General features: G+C 44.0%; 1 protein-coding gene across 9 annotated transcripts; it reads left to right on the top strand.

Moving 5' to 3' along the window:
• The first annotated feature begins 412 nt into the window (after positions 1–412).
• Positions 413–18857, top strand: ZNF821 (zinc finger protein 821). 9 transcript variants are annotated; one of them, XM_086689009.1, is made up of 10 exons: positions 413–706; positions 1367–1429; positions 2642–2726; positions 4449–4565; positions 9897–10017; positions 12307–12432; positions 15096–15241; positions 15878–15982; positions 16955–17121; positions 17898–18857. In XM_086689009.1, exons 6-10 carry the CDS (start codon positions 12351–12353, stop codon positions 18550–18552), a joined length of 1155 nt encoding a protein of 384 aa, XP_086545135.1. In that variant the 5' UTR covers positions 413–706; positions 1367–1429; positions 2642–2726; positions 4449–4565; positions 9897–10017; positions 12307–12350; the 3' UTR covers positions 18553–18857. The 9 variants fall into 9 exon arrangements, with proteins under 9 accessions (XP_086545135.1, XP_086545131.1, XP_086545132.1 ...); XM_086689005.1 differs by lacking the exon at positions 9897–10017; XM_086689006.1 differs by lacking the exon at positions 9897–10017 and having other exon boundaries at positions 2612–2726.
• Positions 18858–19656: the final 799 nt, after the last annotated feature.

Genomic DNA, 19656 nt, shown 5'->3' with positions numbered 1-19656 from the left:
AGAAGAGGGTTTGGGTTGGGGGAGAGACTAAGGTTGGGCTAAGGAGAGGGGGAGCCTGCGGTGGAGCTGTGGTTGGGGGATGTGGGTTTTGTGGCTGAATTCAAAGGTGAGGTAAGAAACCAGGATCGGAGCTGACTGTCAGGGTGGAGTTCACAGGTCCAGGAAAGGTTAGGTTGCTGGGGGGTGCTGACGGGGCTGAAGAAAGACCAAAGAGGGGGCGAGGCTGGGTGGTCTCCGGGGCGCGAGGATGGAGGCGAGGCCCCCCTCCAAAGTCTGTGATTGGATGCTCCTTTAGTCCCGCCTCTCCAGACCCCCCCCTCTCCTCAAGCCCCGCCCACACCGCCGGGCGCGCGCCTGGGGAACGGGGAGGGGGACCAAGCCGGAGAAGGGGGGAGGGAGAGAGGAGAGGCTCGTGCACGCGCCCCACTCACTGCGGGTGCGCGAGCAGCGCGCTCCCGCCGCCCGCGTCGCCATCTTTTCCCCCTCCGTCTGTCTGTCTGCCGTTGGCTTTGTCCGTCTGCAGCGCCGCCCCTCGGCTCCCCGCCACCGGCTTGGCCCGAAACCGCCCTCCGCCTGCCGGGGCTCAGTCCCGGAGAGCCCCGGCCCGGCCGGCCCGAGCTGCGGCCCGGGGCCCATTGTCCGGCGGTCCGTCTGTCCGGAGGCGGGGCCCAGGGACGCGGCGCGCCGCGGTGCGCCGAGGCTCCGGGTAAAAAGACCCCCGTCTCCTTTCCTCCGGGGCTAGGCTGAGGATGCAGGGGCTCCCCGCTCTCTCCCTTGTTCGCCCGCTGTCGGTCCTTTTGTCTGTGTCTGGGGAGGGGGCTTGGTGCTCGCTCTGACCGGAGGGCGGGGGTAGCCCAGGCTCCGACGCTCCCCCTGCGCCGGGTTCCCCAGACGAGGCCGGACCCGGCTGGCTCCCCACGGGCCGTTCCTCTTTCAGTCCCTCTGGCGGTCTCGGGCGCGGGAGGGGCGTCCGCGCCGCCGCCCTCCCGCGGTGGGCCCAGGTCGGGCTGGGCCGGGCACTACCGGGGCGGCCCCGGCGTCTGACAGGCTGGGGTGGAGCCGGGGGAGGAGGAGGATGGGCGTGGGAGTGCAGACCCGGGTGTCAGTCCCGCGTCGCGGTCTCGCAGAACGGCTTCTAAATTTAGATTTCTGAGAAGACTGTGTCGTCTGAGGGTTTGTCTGAGCCGCCTCGGAAGACCTCTGGCTTTTGTCGGTAATTCCTGGGTATCTACCTGTGCTCAGAAGATCGAAGCCAGAGGGACCATCTCGGCTGATTGTACACCTTCTCCAGCCCAAAGAAAGTGGGAACAGGGTGAACAGTGAGGCAGCTACGTGACCAGCTTTCTCGTCCTCTCCTTTTTGGCAGATACAAATCACTGGGATTCGGACGAGTTTACTTTGCTCCGTGGGAACTGCACCAGAGCTGGAGGTGGGAGTGCACCCTCTTTTCATAAAGCTTGGATTTCACCTGCTCCTTTTGTTTTTTTCCCCCATGCTAAAGTCTGTGGTGTGTCCTGAAAGCTGCAACCTAACACCTGTGGGAGAGCAGGGACAATGTTAAGGGGCGATGTTGGCCTCCCTCCAAAGGACTCTTAACCTCGTTCTAAAGGCAAAGCTTCCTTCCTTTTTACGTAGAATTCCTTGTAAACCTGAACCTCACCGTTTACTTTCTTCCCATTACGTTTTTTCTTCCAGATGGTGGTGATGTTCAGGCGGCTCTCCATTTACATTTTTGTGTTAGTTTCAGATTCAGTCTTGGGAACTGAGGCAGTGTTAAAAGAAGAACTGAATGCATGATCTTTAGGGCAACGCGTATATGAATTTTATTACCTTTTATGGCCTATACAACGGTCGTCTAACCTCTGAGATCTTGCTATGTAGTCAAGAATGCACTTATATTGCCATTTATGTATGTATGTATGTATGTCTTTTCTTATTTATTTCCTTATTGAGTCCACGACCCACTGACTTTTTTTTAATTTTTGAGGTAGAGGAGGGTATTTGCTTATCCCCCCCCTCCCCCACGTAATCCCTCAGGTGTGAAGTCCCATTGGGTACCATCTAGTCAGTTCCCCATTTGGCCGCTAGGAGGATTGTGAGATGCAGTGGATACTGCCTATTTCAATATGCAGATGCTCATCTCTGTTTCTGACTTGTGGCTTCAGTATTGAACTGTTGCCTCACCAAGATGATCTGAATTGAGCATGTCTCAAGTTATTTGGCCTTCCTTCAGAAGGATCTTCATTACCTTTATCACACAGTTTCAATTTCTGATCTTGATTAGGAGAAAATTTAAAGATTAGTTAATATTTCATTTTTCCTTATATGATAGAGATGTGTAGCTCTACAAATGTTGGGAGAAAATGATAATGTGCATTTCATTCAACTTTCCATTTTATGATTCCACAGGAAAAGACCCAAAGTGAATATTCCTTCACTGCTTATGCTAATAACTACTTGATTGGAAAGAAATGATCTCTGCAAACAAAACTTAGAACAGAGAATACATACCATTAGCATTAGCTCACAGAAAGTGCCCTCTAACTAGTTAAAATTGATTTTACTGTATACGTTTGAAGCTGGTTTTTTGTTGTTGTTGTTTTAATTAAAGGTCTGAAAAAGAACTGTGTTTGATATGCAGATATGATAGAAGACTGCCTGAAAGCTGCTTCCTTTGCCACTTCCTGTGGAGGCCTGTCTTTGCCATTTGCGGTTTCTTTCTTTTGGTAAGGGGAGGCAGGATCTGATTACAGGTCTGAGATCCTTTCTAGCTACATGGAGGAGTTAGTTGGCATAACAGGAGATGAGTCTTCACTAACTGGAGTGCAGAGTATAGCTAGCAGTAGCCTCTCAGAATGCCTCTTAAGGCATTAAACTACTTGCTTATTCAGTATAAGTACAATTTGAAAGGGCAGGAAGTGAAAGAAAACTTAGAGGGTGACCAAATCCATATTCTTGTCCTTGGTAGGGAAGAGAATCTCTTTTTTTAATCTGTTTATTCACTGTGCCTTTTTTTTAAATTTTTTTATTTTTATTTTTTTTCAATATATGAAATTTATTGTCAAATTGGTTTCCGTACAACTTCACTGTGCCTTTCATAGAAAATTTCAGTTTTCACTACTAATCCATTTCAGACTCTTTAACAACACTTACTGCTGGGAAAGTCTTTCTTAGAAACTAACCAGGAACCTCCAGGCTTATGTATCTGTTCTCTCCAGTTTCAGGGAAGCAGATGCAGGTCTCTGCAGCACGTCTCCTTTGGGGAGCTTTTCTCTTTGTTCTTCCCACTGATCTCTTTGCTACACAGAGGCTGGATTAAAAAGAGGCACTAAAGTTATTAACTTTGCCACTCCAGAGCATGTGAGCAGGGCCAGGTTGATATTCCACACTGGAATGTTGAATTAATACTCAACAGTGTGGATAGCATCTGGCTCTTCTGGTGAGAGCTCATCTTCAACATTGGAAGCCTGATTTGATTCAGTGCCCTGTCATCCACAGTGCCTAGCACTGTGCCTACCTCGCTAGGTAGAGGCTCTATTTCCTGTGCTGATTTCATTTATAGATGCCTAAAAGTTTTGAGATGTTTCCTGTCTTGCAGGGATGTGGTGCTTTGTCACCTCCAGGCAAGATAACTTCTTGAAAAAACATCTGGAGGTTCCCATTTGTGCAGATTGCAGGGCTTGACTTCCAGTGGGCGTGTAACATGTGAGCTGCCACCCTCTTTAGCTTCCATCTGCTTCCTTTTACATTCATGGGGGTTATCCATTTGAGCCTGCAGTGCTTCTAAAACTGTTACCTAAGTGTTTTGCTTCCTTTTCTATCCGGTGACCTTGATCATGATCACATAACAGTGTTCTGGATTCCACAGATAGATTTAGAGTAGAATTCTCTAAATCCTTTGAAGGAGTCCCTTCTTAAACTTCTTGGGACCTGGATGTTGTGCTAGAAATTTCTCTTTCTTTCTTTCTTTCTTTCTTTCTTTCTTTCTTTCTTTCTTTCTTTCTTTCCTTCCTTCCTTCCTTCCTTCCTTCCTTCCTTCCTTCCTTTCTTCCTTCCTTCCTTCCTTCCTTCCTTCCTTCCTTCCTTCCTTCCTTCCTTCCTTCCTTAAGTTTATTTATTTATTTTGAATGAGAGAAAAAGCACGAGTGGGGAAGGGGTAGAGAGAGAGGGAGAAAGGAAGAATCCCAAGCAGGCTCCGCATTGTCAGCACGCAACCAAATGCGGGACTTGAACTCACGAACTGTGAGATAATGACTTGAGCCCAAGTTGGATGCTTAACCAACTAAGCCACCCAGGTGCCCCCATTTCTTTCTTTCTTTAATTAGTTCAATTATTTATAACTGGTGAGTTTTATATGCTCAATAACTTTTTTAAAAGTCTTTTTATCTTTAATTTTGTCTAATTTCTGGGAAAAATGGCACGTGGTAACAATATGTTTTTTATTGTAGGTCAGCACCCTGCAAGGAAGTAGTAACATATCCAGTTGTGAAACTGGGAAAGGCCAGAACTTTTGGATCAGGAAAACATGTCCCGTCGGAAACAGACAAATCCAAATAAAGTTCACTGTGAGTATTGGGTTTTGTCTTCTGGAACCTGGGAACATTGAGGGTTGAAATGAAAGAGTAATCTCAATTTAGGTGAGATGCTTACACTAATTTGTGTAGGAAAAAAGGGTTAAAGAGGTTGAACGTGATGGGTTTAAAGTGTGTCTGGTCGCTGGAGGAAGTATTAGAAACCTTTCTTAGGAGTAAGTGCACTTGATTCATCCTTAGTATTCACATTAACAGACATTTATAGGATATCTGTGCAAAGCCTTGTGCTAGATGCCAGGACTGTAAAAGAGCATAAGGATATATAAGACTATAGTGGAGCCACAGATACATAAAATAATATTTAAAAACACAAGATAGTATATGCTGAGTGCCATATAGGGATGCTAAGACTGTGTGTACTACAGAAGAGGAAGGAGTTCCATAGACTGAAGTAGCAAGGGAATGCTTCATGGAAAAGGCCCTAGACTGTGAGCTTAAACTGGGCCTTAGAAGGTAGGAAGTGGATTTTTAAAAAAGGAAGAAGGAAGAGGTAAAATCAGGTAGGGAAAATTATGTGAGCAAAGATAAAAGAAGGAAAGCACATGTTCAGGGGATAAGGAGACTTTGTATGAAGCAGACGTTATATTTATCCAGATATTCTAGGACATGAGTTTGGAGATGTTTAACCCAGGCCAAGTTCATACTTCATACTGTGGACTATAAGGAGCTACTAAGGGTTTTCAGGCAGAGAAGGGGAGGGGCATTTAGAATGCAGTGTGTCAGGACTACGAAGCAGTTTGTGTGATGGATCACATGAGAGAAAGACTAGTAACAGGAAAACTAGGTATGCATTATTGCCTTGCATTGTTTCTCAGCAGTTTTGTATGTATGTATGTTTTATTTCAGTAATTAGACTGTAAAATTCTAGAGGGCAGAGACTATGTCCCATTTATATTTCTTGCTATTCCTCTTTACTTCTAGCACTGCTTATAAAGGATGTTCAAAGTGCCTTTTAAATTAACATTTAATATGTCTATCTATGCAGATTTTATATAATTGACCTGTTTCCTATGATCTGGGAAGATAAGCATCCTCACCCAAATGTTTATTTATTTATTTATTTATTTTTATTTAAAAAAAAAAAAATTTTTTTTTAACCTTTATTTATTTTTGAGACAGAGAGAGACGGAGCATGAACGGGGGAGGATCAGAGAGAGAGAGGGAGACACAGAATCTGAAACAGGCTCCAGGCTCTGAGCCATCAGCACAGAGCCCGATGCGGGGCTTGAACTCACGAACCGCGAGATCATGACCTGAGCCGAAGTCGGACGCTTAACCGACTGAGCCACCCAGGCGCCCCCCAAATGTTTAAAAAAGAGTCACATAGCACCTTTTATTATTGAGGACTGACCAAATAAAGTACAGCAGCATCCGAAGAGAATTCAGTGAAATAATACATAACGGTTATTTTGAAGGAAAATGCTCTTCTACATATGAGAGGGTAGATTCGTCAAAGAGTTAAGATAAGAGGACTAAAGTTCATTAAAAATATCCTGCATACCAGGCACTCTGTACCTTATCTTATTGGGTAATTTCAAGAGTCAGAGAAGAAATAGTAGGAACAGAGGAATTAGGTGGACTTGAATATTTTATAAGTTAATGAGATTAGGGTGGCACACCTTCATTTACAATTAATTCTTCAACTTAACTCCTGGAAAAGTTGTAGAAGAGAACAAGTTGGATGCTTCTAGGAGTATGTTCTGGAATAGGTGGATGTGGAAGTCTGCTTAATATAAAGGTGAGTGAGTGGTTTAGGAAGGGTTTAGAAATTGATGCTACAACAATAAAATGTAGTGGGCCTGAATGTGAAGATTGTCAAGAGAGACATCTCTTGATCCAACACAGAGGTTTAGGAGGGTTGTCTTCTCCTCTCTGATTGAAAACAAGTATCAGTAAAAGACACAGATGTGACCCCAAGAAGGCAGGGAAGGAAAGGTATTCTTAGTAGATGGGTTCACAAATAAGGCGGTCATAGGAGTTGGGTGTTTACTTAAAAAAGCTGTCTGTCCAGGGCACCTGGGTAGCTCAGTCAGTTGAGTGTCCGACTTTGTCTCAGGTCATGATCTCACCGTTTGTGGGCTTGAGCCCCATGTCGGGCTCTGTGCTGACAGCTCAGAGCCTGGAGCCGCTTCAGATTCTGTGTCTCCCTCGCTCTCTGCCCTTCCCCCCCTCATGCTCTGTCTGTCTCTCTCTCTCTCTCTCTTAAAAATAAACATTAAAAAAAAAATTTTTTTTAAGCCATCTGTCCAAAGAGACTTGGTTAGATTTAAGGAGAGTAGGTGGCAGGGAATGATGGCCTGATTGTGATAAGGCCAAGGGAAGCTAGGCTTGTATGGCCTTTGCCTGTGTCCATGTAGCGTATATCCATCAGCTGAATCTCCTCCCACCATAGTTGAACCCAGGGTGAGTTGGTACTGGGTCAGAAAACAGATGGACAAACAGGCCATGGAGAAGATAAGAGAGTATTACACATCCACAGCTGCAGAAATGTAGTTTCCAGAGCCGAGTCAATATCATATTGTGGTGGAATGGGTGGGGCTGTGCGGGCTCTGAGGAAGTGACCGTTATGAGGGCCATGAACAGAAATGTTCAGCTGCAACTAAAAAGCAGACCCCCAGGGAGGGACTGTTTTCGGAGATGTATTTGGATGGGGAACCATGAAGGCTTCTCAGGTAATAGACTGAGCTTGACTAAAGAAGAAAAGACACTGAGATTTGCTGGTGTCTCGGGACTTTGTGCTTATTTACTGTTTGGGGACTGAAGCAGATCCTGCCTTTTTAAAAACAGCATTTTCTCCTTGCCCATGACAAAAGTGGCAGGTAGAAATAGGTAGTTTCAGTCTTCTGCCCGCTTGAGTCTCCTGTTCCCTTGCAGTGAAATGGAACCAATCAAATGTATTGAATTTAATGCTGCTTATCTATTTAAAATAAGTGGAATGGACTCAAGGTCTGGGAGGCAAGAATGTCTGCAGAAGCTTTGCTGAAGTGTTAAAGCCAGTCGGCACTTGAGTAATGGCTGAGCTCCATTACATCTGCCTTCTGGGAAGAAGATTGAGTCATGAAACTCAGAGCCCACCTAAAAGAGTATATTAAGAATCCCACTGCTGTAGGGGTGCCTGGGTGGCTCAGTCCGTTAAGCTTTCGACTCTAGATTTCAGTTCAGTTCATGATCTCATGGTTTGTGGGTTCAAGCCCCATGTCAGACTCTGCAGTGACTTTGTGGACCCTGCTTGGGATTCTCTCTCTCCCTCTCTCTCTGCCCCCCACACCCCAAATAAATAAATAAACATAAGGAAGGAAGGAAGGAAGGAAGGAAGGAAGGAAGGAAGGAAGGAAGGAAGGAAGGAAGGAAGGATCGAAGGATCGATCCCACTGCTGTAGCCTGGCAGCATTTATCACATCCACTTGAGAAGCCAGCGGGCAGGATGCACTGGCATTTACTTGGCTTTCCTCAGGACTGTCTCTGTATCTGAATTACCATCATGATCTCTCCTTTCCCCAGAAACATCCACACGTACTCTTGTAGTTTGCTCAGTTCATTAATAGATTTGATACAGAGCTTTTGGAATAAAAGCCCAGAATTATTGGTTTCAGAGAAACTGCTGAGGGGTATTAGACCTTCCTCTGCCCCTTCTTCCTCATCTCACCTCCTTCTGAGTACAAGTTTCTGTCAGCTGTTTTCTAGAGAGGTTGAAAATAGAGTCCCTTGTACACTCTCATTTGATGTGTTTATGCCAAGCAAACCACTAAGAAAAGGAGAACTCTTTCTTCAGAGGCTTTTGTTTTCAGATTGAAAAGTACATACAAGACTAAAAACTTTGAATTTCAATAAAAGCTTCTCAGCTTTTACAGAGAAGTAGGAAAAAAAGCCTTTAAAGTGCCTTCTCTTCCAAAAAACGCAACTTGTTTTGTCCTCATTCATTCTGTCAACATCCTTGTGAAGTAAATGGCTATGTTCCCGGCATGTGGTAGCACCTTGGGTCACAGAGACTGTCAGCTGGAATGGAATCCTAAGCCCCTCACTCTCAAGACTAGCTCATTTTTTCTGCATTTGACTTCTGCTCTGTTGGAATATTTTTCAGCTGCTTTGCTTTCTTTAATTTCAGTCAGCCAGAAATTGCATGTGTTTAATTGTACCAGTGACTCAAGAAAGAGAATTGTAAAATCTTTGCCTTTCTAGTAACTTTTATCCAGGCTTCTCCTCTGTTCTACAGACTTGCTTGGATGGCCTTGTTCTTGTCTAGTCTGGAACACCTTAGCCAAATCAGACAAACAGTATCTTGATTTCATACCAAAAAAAAGAAGAGGTAGCACCTTGTTTTTTACTGTAGAGCTTAGATTACTTGTTCTTAACTATTAATAGACAAATAAATACCCATGTTAAATAAGATGGTTGCCCTACATTAATATCTAGAGACCTGAGTGTTTTTTTAACCTATTCCAATAGTTTCAAGATAGAAGGAAATAATAATTCTACATTAGAAAAGCAGACAAATTTCCAATTCTGTGTCTCCCTCTCTCTCTGTCCCTCCCCCACTCATGCTGTATCTCTCAAAAATGAATAAACGTTAAAAAAATTTTTTTAATAAAAAAAAAAAAGAAAAGCAGGCTGTTGTATAACATTTCTCAAGTGCCAGTATTTCTATGGATCACATTATATTTGAGTTACTATGACATAATTTTAGCAGATATCACTACCTTTTTATGAAAGGATAATTCTGGGCAGTCAGATTTACAGCTTAGGTATATAGGGCCTACTGGAAGATCATGATATGCCCAAATCGCTTTTTTAATGGTTTTTATATATTTTGCTTTCTGTCAATGTTTAAGATAAGAATGGCCCTAAGGAATAAAGTTTACCTTAGCCTTTTCCAGGAGTCAGGAATAGAACCAAACTGCCAAAAGGGAATGACAATTAATGTATTCTAACTATCCTAAGTGAGATTGCCAGCAAAAGTCCTAGATAAAGACGTTGTATGGAATTAACTCCTCTCTGTTCCGTGAAGGCCCAAATATTTAGACAATATCAATAGACAAAAATTTTCAGCTCAAGTTGTGGGTCTAAACTGAATCACTGGTAGATCTTGAGAGGTATTTATCCTTTTAGATGTCCTTCTACTAATGCAATGCAATTACCTATTAAGGGGGGAAAAAGTGTATTCTTCATATGTTATAAACCTAGTTTTTTTCTGGGTAGGTTTCTTTAGAGATGAGAAGTATCACTGATGAGAGTGGTCTACCCTTTGATAATCATATGTTGGTACATGACGTGTTCCTCAGTGCCATTTCTACCCACGGTTTCCAGGTCCAAAAGCATGCATCTACCCAGAAGAATTCAGTAACTAATCCAGTTGGCCATGGTCTTGTGGTTACAGTGGAACCACCATGAAGAAAAATATTTTACTTCTGCAAAGAAGGATGAGAAGGTGCTATAACACAGAATTTTTTTTTTGTTCTTCCTTGCAGTAATTTATGTCCAGTTTATGATCTTGATATTTTGGAAATGGACTTAAGGCAGCTTATTTTTCTTTTACTTGAGTGCTCTGTGGCTAGAAGTTCACTTGAACCCTTGCCACCTCTACTCCCATTCCCAGTAGCAATCAGAGTAGCCACAGTATTAGTTACTCTGGCCCCAGCATGGTAACTCATCATAGGGTATCAGAACCATCAAAATGATGGGTCCCTTTGTCATTTACTGGCCCTAAGAACATTATTTTGATCTTTGAGGTGTAGCATCAGTTTCTTGTGGTTCGAAGGTAACATTATCACTAGGATCAGAGCCATTCTTCTCACACAGAGACAAGTGTTTGTTTTCAGCAGCACAACTCTGGTGAACTATCTAAACTGCTTACATCAGGGGTGCCTGGGTGGCTCAGTCATTTAAGCTGCCGACTTCGGCTCAGGTTATGATCTCGCGGTCAGTGAGTTCAAGCCCCGTGTCGGGCTCTGTGCTGACAGCTCAGAACCTGGAGCCTGTTTCAGATTCTGTGTCTCCCTCTCTCTGACCCTCCCCTGTTCGTGCTCTGTCTGTCTCTGTCTCAAAAATAAATAAACGTTAAAAAAAAAAATTTAAACTGCTTACATCACTGCCAAAAAGCAGTTTCAAAATATGGATATTAAAATTGTACACACCTGGGTTTGAATACTTTGTTCTATAGACTTGAGTTTTCTCTTAAGTAAAATATGTGTAGGAATACCTACCACATAGAGTTTTGCAGAGAATTAAGATAAAAACTATAAAGCACTGGGGCACCTGGGTGGCTCAGTCGGTTAAGTGTCCGACTTCGGCTCAGGTCATGATCTCATGGTTCATGGGTTCGAGCCCCTCATTGGGCTCTCTGCTCTCAGCAAAGAACCTGCTTCAGATCCTCTGTCCCCCTTTCTCTCTGCCCCTCCCCTGCTTATTCTCTTTCTCTCTCTCTCTCTCTCAAAATAAATACATAAACTTAAAAACAACAACAACAACAACTATAAAGCACTTAGCTTAGAGCCTGGAACCAGGATATGCCAAATAGTAGTTATTAGTGTTTAGCACTTAGCATCTAGATGCTCACTGAATTTTTGCTGAACAAATGCCAAAGTGAATCACATGAAGCCTCCTTTACATCAGTTCTTTCATCGTCCAAGGACTGATAGCACAGGTCAACTGACCATTTCTCCTGCCGCATTGTATCCTGTCTTGGAACCTGAACCTGTTTATGTTCCTTTTTTCTTTTCAGTAAGAAAGTGCCTGGCCTGTTGTCAGACATTTCACTAGGGCTTTTTATTCTCTCTTGGTGGCTGGGAGTGGGAACTGTAGTTTCCACTCTGACTGAGATAATGGAAACCTCAAGAAACCCAATTCTCTTTTCTCCTTATGCCTGGCCTCTTGGAAATAAAAGAGCACTTAAATATTAACTCTTCAATAACCACAAAGATCCTAGGCAGAGTTCATTGCAAATGAATGCATAATCAAGGACGGTCCTGGGCTTCTGGATACCCCATATGAAAAAAGAAAAAGGAAAAAATACCTCATTGACCAGGGAGACTAGATAAAATATTATTTCTTGCAAATTAGTTGGTATGTTTCAGGAAGTTTGTTCCTCAGCAAAAATGAGTTCATATATTATCTGTTCTCCATTTAGTCTGTTATTCAACCAGTTGTTGATTTACTTGTGGCTAATTCTGGTAGACAAAGAAAATCAAGGCAGAACTTCCAAAGTATCTCTCGAAAGGGGAATGGATGAAAGATGAGATTAGAGAGATTGTTATTTGGAAGGATTATTTGAAGCACTTGTTTATAGTCAGAGATGAACTCTGAGTCAGGGCCATAATGTTAGTATGCTAAGATTCAGAGATTGTGCCCACATTTGTTGCCCTATCTGTATTATCCCATCACTTTGCCTCTTCTGCCTCTGTCTCCCCAATCCTGATGGTAGGTTATCCGTGGAATTGATATTCTGACGTTAAATTTGTTAAGTAGCAATTGATTACCTTTTGAAAGGAGTCAGGATTGGGAGGATTTAAGGAAGTGATGCTTTCTAGAGCATCTGGCTCACTGCCCAGGAAGAGTAGCCATGCCCAGAAACTCCAGGAGGCAGCAAGCTAAGAGATGGATGACCCCACAATAGGGTACCTGCCTGTCTCCCAACTTTGAATCGTCTGACTTTCCACCCAGCTTGCCTGGGATATGCTGTCTAGCTGGTGGCCTGACTGTTTTTCCTTGTGACCACCAGGGGATCAAGTATTTGCTGGGCTAGAAGAGCAAGCCCGCCAGGCGATGATGAAAACTGATTTTCCTGGAGACCTTGGCAGTCAGCGACAAGCTATCCAACAACTAAGAGATCAGGACTCCAGTAGCAGTGAGTTCTGCACCTTCTGGTAATGACTCAGGGCAATGGGAGAAGAATTATCAGAGTGTGTGTGCTCTGGGGATTGTGCATGGGGGTTGGGAGGAAGACATGAAGAAAGAGATTTGTGGATCCTCAGTGTTCCCAAAGGCGTTCCAAGGTGTATGAACATATGCTTATCCAGAGAGAGGACAGGTTTGGCATTATATTTTTTTTTAACTCATGGACTGCAGTACTTGATACAGTGCCTTACACAGATAGGTTTGTGATGACTGTGATAGACAGGGGTATAGAGATCATTCGTACAGGAGCAGTCCCTGGGTTAGGTGAAATGAAAATAATCCCTGTCTCCTAGAATCTATTTACTTAAAGTTAACAAAATATAAGAGTGGCATTAATGAAATTTTTGCTTGAGGACCCAGTTTGAATGTCACACAAGAGGATTTGCTTACTAATGAGATTATGCATCATATAAAATGCTAAAGTCTGGGTACCTGGGTGGCTCACTCTGCAGGGCATGTGAGTCTTGATCTCAGTCCGAGCCCCACAGTGGGCATAGAGACTACTTTTAAAAGAATAAATTAATTTTTTTAGAAAAGCAATAAAGTGCTAAAGTCAATGTCTTTCTACACCAAGCCCTAAGTAGATCCCTGGAAGGAGATGGCAAAGACAGTTATTGGTAACTAACTGAGCCTGATGGATCATCTGTTCCATGACCTGCCTGAACAAATACATTTTGAGATATATTTGTTGAAATACAAATTTCCTAGGATGATTTCCATACTTTACTAATCACATCCATCTGATATTGGATATTATTACTGTCAATTCAGAGTGACATTTTTAATTTTTCTCTACATTTGGGATTAAAGAATAACAAAGAGGGAAAGAATTCAGGGGCCTTCTAGGAACTAGTTTTCACTCAAATTAATAATTTAGCAAAAAAAAAAAATTAGCATCTAATTGCTCAGGTACAGAAAAAACGAAAGATTTTTAGAAAACCTATGGGAGCCACCAGTTTGAATAACAGGATAGGAATGGCAACGTCTATAAAAGTTTAATAGGTTTCCATTCTGGAAAAGCTGCATCATTCCTCTAGATGGCATACTTATTTTTTTTTAAATCTTTGGAATTCTATATTTGGATTTTTGATCAGTCACATAGCGTGTTTGATACAGTAGTGTCTTAGACTAAGTTTACAAGTACTCTGGATAAACTGGTGAGAAAATGGTATGATTTAATCTATTCAAATCCTGCATCTTTGAGATAAATTCCCACAAAAGCTTTGGGCTAGGGAATAAGGCATACATATGATATAGATCTTTCCAGGGCCCAAATCTAGTCCACCAACCAAGCAGAGTATCTAACAGAGACCCACATAACTACTAGCAGATGATTTGGTTAGATTTTCTTATGAAGACAAAGAATGTAACCAGTTTTGCCAGATACTGGTGGATTTAAAAATTACACGAGGGGTGGTAGAGAGAAGACAAGAAGCACTGTAACTAGGAAAGCTGAGTCTCACAGGTGACAGTCTACCCTGTATTTCTCTTGCTCACAGTCAGGCCCAGGAATCCAGAATCTAAGGGTGGTTGGGATAGGGTTGGAGTCTGACAGCTTCCCTAGGCTTGGCTTCCTCTTGTGATCTTCAAGGTACTCGTACTTTTTTTCCCTTTCAGAACAAACTCCTTATTATTATCGTGGTTTTTAAAAAATCTTTTTCTTTTCTATGTATTTTATAATGAGGGAACAAAAATCAACCCACAAAAATTTTGCAGACCCCTCAGCCACAAGTAGACCTCCCCACAGCCACATCCTACCCCCTAAATGAAAATAAATCAATTCTTACTTTAGTTATAAGAAATTGTATTTCATCCTAAAGAATGTCCTGTTCCCTCCACTTAATGCAGTCAGTTATCCATCAGATAATCCAAAGAACCAATGTAAACAATGGATTTATTTAGCCTGGAATCCTGAGTTACTAGCAGAGTAAGAACCCACTGAGTCAGGTACCACAACAAATGGCCTGAGGTTGGTTGCTGTGCTGTTTTTTCCACTGGACTGAACAAACTTTTCCCTATAAAGTAGACATTATTTTTAACTAATTGACTACTATCTCCTTTATTGATTAAGAGGAAGGAAAAACTTCCTTGTTTCTCTTTGTGCCTTGGGGTTTTTTGGGAGAGAAAAGATTAGTGGGACACAGAATAGAATAGTGTATGTGATACCATGGAAAAAATCATGCAGGGGGTTATGGAGAAAAGTAAGTAATAAAATCAGTGAGAAGTGTGGGTAGGTCAGAGGTGATGTGTTGTGGGAATGAATGAGCATGGTGTGAGGTGTATAGGAGGTATGATTTGAAGTATGAGGTATTTGGGAATCATGTAAGAAGAATTATTTTTATGATAACATACAGGGCCCAATAACCATTGTCTAATGGTTTTGCCTGAGATTTTCTCTTTAGTGTGCAAATGGCATTATAAATAAGAGCTAGCAGCTCTTTCACTTAACATGATTTGTATCCACTATCCAACTATATAGACTATTCATTGATATAAACTCTGTTGTGGAAGATCTGAAAATGTTTTCATTATAGCTACAAACTCTAAGGTGGAAAGCAACTCAAGGCCTATTTATGCAAAAATCAGAACTAGTGACCAATTTGTGTGTTCTAGGTGACAGTGAGGGTGATGAAGAGGAGACCACACAAGATGAAGTCTCTTCCCACACATCAGAGGAAGATGGAGGGGTGGTCAAAGTGGAAAAAGAGTTAGAAAATGTGGAGCAGCCTGTTGGTGGGAGTGAAGTGGTAGAGCATGAGGCAAGTGACAAATGGTTCCTGAGTCCAGGAACCCCCCCGACCCTTCTGCTCAGCCCTGATGCCTGATGGTCTCCTGGACCTTCATGTGAAGCCCATCTTCCTCCACAGCTCCATTTACCCAAACCTCAGACACAACTCTCATCACACCAGCTTTCCTGTCCACCCACATGTCACTAACTGAGGTACAGCTCCCCCACTTCTTTCCAGACGGAATATCCACTTTTGCAAGACTGTCGGCTGACTTCCTGAAGTGTACTCTCGAATATGCTTGCAAATTTAAGTCAGAGTGTTACCTGAGGTGCCACCTTCTCACTAAATTGTTTCCTGAGGATTCCTGCAAGAAGGACAGCCGGAAGGAAGCTAATCCGAGAGAGTTAACCTTAGGGGAAAAAACAGAGAAGCTGTCCCTGGGGCAGCCCTATGTCCTCATGGCAGGAAGCCTTGGAGAAAATAAAGATAGGAGCAAATTTTATTCCCTTGCCCTATTACTTTTTCTTTCAGTCCATAGTGGAAACCTAAGAATAACATGTGATACCAGGTTGTGTTCTTTTTAACAGGATACCCTATTAAAAGAAGTAGGGGCAGGGAAAAGAGTGGTAAACAGTCTTAATGAATTGCCTACTTGTTGAATTGCAGGTCACGGGGAACTTGAATTCTGACCCCTTACTTGGACTCTGCCAGTGTCCCCTCTGCCAGCTAGACTGTGGGAGCCGCGAGCAGCTGATTGCTCATGTGTACCAGGTATGGGCTGGGGAGCCACTTGCTCCAGAACACGAGCGTCAGCAGCTTGTTTATTGGTTAACCTTTGCCTCCAGCTCCCAGAGGAACCTTGGGCTGGTGCTTCCAATAAGAGTCCACTCCAGGCCCCAGAACATTTTAGAGACTAAGTGGGATATGTTGGGTAAAACTGTTGTCGGTTCCCAGGCAGACACCCTATGAAAACTTAAGTATAATTTTTTTCCCCAAATTACTTAATGCATATTTAAATAGTTAAATCGAAGGTAAGATCCATTAATAATGAGGGCTTTGTTTTAAAGAAGAAAAAAATGAGTTCACATAAATGTTTCTGTTATACTAGAGAAAGTGTAAATGAAGGGATCGGAAGAACACGAGCTTTTGTGCTCTTTTTTCCATGATCCAATCGCAGAGCACCTTTGCCTTGTGATCTATATTAGAAAGGGCATCAGCACACATGGCAGCCTGAGCTTTACCATAAAGGGAGTTGGTTAACAAACAGACACATTTCTTTAGAAGATTGTTTTGAAAAGATTGAAGAAAAGGTAGGACAAAATCTCTTTTGGATACCAGTCTTTCTAGCTAGCTTCTACACTTGGCCTTCATTGCCTCCTTACCATGCATTTGTGTCTGCACAGTGTGAGGCAAGCAGACAGAAATTATCCCAAGTGTGAGTTCTTTGCAGGTTTTGAAGAGGGCTCTTGCTCTGGAGCCCTGTTATTCATCAGGCCAGCTGCACGTTCTAGAACATAGTCAAAACTCAAGCTAATGAAATCTGAATAATCGGCATGGCCTGGCCCTTCTAAAGGCCTGTTAACACAAGACTCTTACTTTTCCAGGTGCTTAACGGGGAGAATTGTTGCAAATCCCTTGTTCTGAGACTAAGGAAAGGGGACATTTTTTAGAAAGCAGCTTCTAAGTGGGTATGACTTATCTTAAAGGTTGCATGAGTTGACAGATTAAGGCTCTGTTTTGCAGCACACTGCAGCAGTGGTGAGCGCCAAGAGCTATATGTGTCCTGTCTGTGGCCGGGCCCTAAGTTCCCCAGGGTCCTTGGGTCGTCACCTCCTAATCCACTCGGAGGACCAGAGGTCTAACTGTGCTGTGTGTGGAGCCCGTTTTACCAGCCATGCCACGTTTAACAGGTTAGCTGGCCACCTAAACCTCTTGGTCTGGGAACAAATTACTGGGTGTGGGTTCTGCTTTCCCAAATCAAAACAAAGGCTAGAGATAGGTAATGCAAAGGCAACTGACCCTTGACTCCTTGGAAATAAAAGTAATGAAGCTAGTAAATATGACCATTCCATTAGATATCCCCAGAGAGAAATGAATTCCCATTTCTTTCCTCTATCAGGATAATATTTTCATAAGAGATAGGGGTGGGGGAGAAGTCCAAGAACATTCATAATAAAGTTCACTGGAATAAGTGCTAAGAGGCCCCTGATAGAGGACACAGTCTCCACTGTGTCCGAGGAAGACTGGAACTATGTGAATTGTGTCCTAGTTCCATTTGCCAAGGGTACAATGCAGAGTCGTCCAAGGCAGGAGGGGCTGAGCCAGTGGACTCCCCTAAAGGCAGCTTCTACTTCAAGGACTGCTGCTTCCACAGGAGGACTGCCCTGCCTGGCTCTTAGGAACACCACCAGCCAGCTGGAATGAAAACTGCATATTTGTGGGGGTCCAGCTGATACCTGGCCGTTGGCTTTGTGTCCAATTCCAGGTGGGCTTTATAACTTGATAGACCCCCCCAGCCCAGAGAAGTTGGGGAGTCGGAGAGCTAGAAGAGGTCTCCCAAGTACTCAAACTGACTCCTAGTTGTGAACTTGGAGCAACTGGTCTGGTAGGACAAGAGTAAGTCAGAGCTAGATACCTGAGCTAGACTAGAAGGAGACACTAACGATCCAAAATTTTTGTATTCCAGCGAGAAACTTCCTGAAGTACTTAATATGGAATCCCTACCCCCAGCCCATAGTGAGGGCCCCTCCAGTGCTGAGGGGAAGGACATTGCCTTCAGTCCTCCAGTGTACCCTGCTGGAATTCTGCTTGTGTGCAACAATTGTGCTGCCTACCGTAAGCTCCTGGAAGCACAGACCCCCAGTGTTCGCAAGTGGGCCCTACGTCGACAGAATGAGCCTCTGGAAGTAAGGCTGCAGCGGCTGGAACGAGAGCGCACGGCCAAGAAAAGCCGGCGGGACAATGAGACCCCGGAGGAGCGGGAAGTAAGGCGCATGAGGGACCGTGAAGCCAAGCGCCTGCAGCGCATGCAGGAGACTGATGAGCAGCGGGCACGCAGGCTGCAGCGGGATCGGGAAGCCATGAGGCTGAAGCGGGCCAATGAAACCCCAGAGAAGAGGCAGGCCAGGCTCATCCGGGAGCGGGAAGCCAAGCGGCTCAAGAGGAGGCTGGAGAAAATGGACATGATGTTGCGAGCTCAGTTTGGCCAGGACCCTTCTGCCATGGCAGCCTTAGCAGCCGAAATGAACTTCTTCCAGCTACCTGTGAGTGGGGTGGAGTTGGACAGCCAGCTCCTGGGCAAGATGGCCTTTGAAGAGCAGAACAGCAGCTCTCTGCACTGAACCCCTCCTGCCCTCTCACTCACCCAGGTCCCCAGGGATCAGTGTGGTAGCCACCCACAGGGCCCTGTCCTTACTGCCAGAGACAGGCCTGGGTTGGCTGCAGGTGGACCTGCGTACCTTTGCATGTGGGAGCGGGATGCTGGGATCAGCCAGAAGCCGACTTAACACGGCTCCGGACAAGGGAGTAGGCAGGCACTCCAGAGAACTGGACTCCCCAGCCCACTGCTGCAGGGCATGCTTCTAGGACTGCAGGGCCTGGTGCGGCCCACGGAATTGTGAGGGCAAATAAATTAATTTTATCTTTACTGGCCTTTTTCTGTTTTTCTCTCCATTTCATTCTAGCAAATGAAGTGATGTAGGAGAGACCCAGGTGGAAGTTTTCGGCAGGGACTTCTGGCAGATTGTCTTCTAAAGGGAGGGCACTCCTCAATTTAGGTGGCCCAGAGATCCCTTGTTTGGGCCTTTACAAGCTGATAAGGCATACCTATGACAAGAAAGAACCATTGCTGACTTTGTGAGAGTCCATTCCCAACAGCCTAACAAAGATCTTCTATAGTCCCAAAGGCCATTTAAACCTAGCATACTTTTTCCAAACTCAGAAGTAGACACCTTTCCTCATAACTGGCATTTTCTAAAGAGATACAGTATTTATTTAGGCTACGGGCTGGCTACTTTTCCCAGCAGAATTCAATTTGTCAAACTTTAAAAATCCTATCCTAGCGGCACCTGGGTGACTCAGTTGGTTAAACGTCCAACTCCTGGTTTTGGCTCAGGTCATGACCTCACATTTCAAGGGATTGAGCCCAATGTCAGGCTCTGCACAGGCTAGTGCAGAGCCTGTTTGGGATTCTAGGTCTCCCTCTCTGCCTCTCCTCCACTCACGCTGTCTCTCTCTCTCTCTCTCAAACTTAAAGATTTAAAAATTTTTTGTTAATGTTTATTTATTTTTGAGAGAGAGATAGAGCATGAGCAGGAGAGGGGCAGAGAGAGAGGGAGACAAAGAATCCGAAGCAGGCACCAGGCTCTGAGCTGTCAGCAGAGCCCAACATGGGGCTTGAACTCACAAATCAGATCATGACCTGAGCCAAAGTCGGGCGCTTAACC

The sequence above is a fragment of the Puma concolor genome, chromosome E2 (genome assembly GCF_028749965.1).
Source record: "Puma concolor isolate L17-30 chromosome E2, mPumCon1.1.hap2, whole genome shotgun sequence".
In the NCBI taxonomy this organism is placed as follows: Eukaryota; Metazoa; Chordata; class Mammalia; order Carnivora; family Felidae; genus Puma; species Puma concolor.
This window is presented reverse-complemented; position numbering and strand designations above follow the sequence as displayed.

Coding starts and splice junctions, on each gene's coding strand:
- ZNF821 (XM_086689008.1), top strand. CDS start 4,526: ATGTCCCGTCGGAAACAGACAAATCCAAATAAAGTTCACT. Junction 12,433..15,095: donor AGATCAGGACTCCAGTAGCA/GTGAGTTCTGCA, acceptor TGTGTGTTCTAG/GTGACAGTGAGGGTGATGAA. Junction 15,242..15,877: donor GTGAAGTGGTAGAGCATGAG/GCAAGTGACAAA, acceptor GTTGAATTGCAG/GTCACGGGGAACTTGAATTC.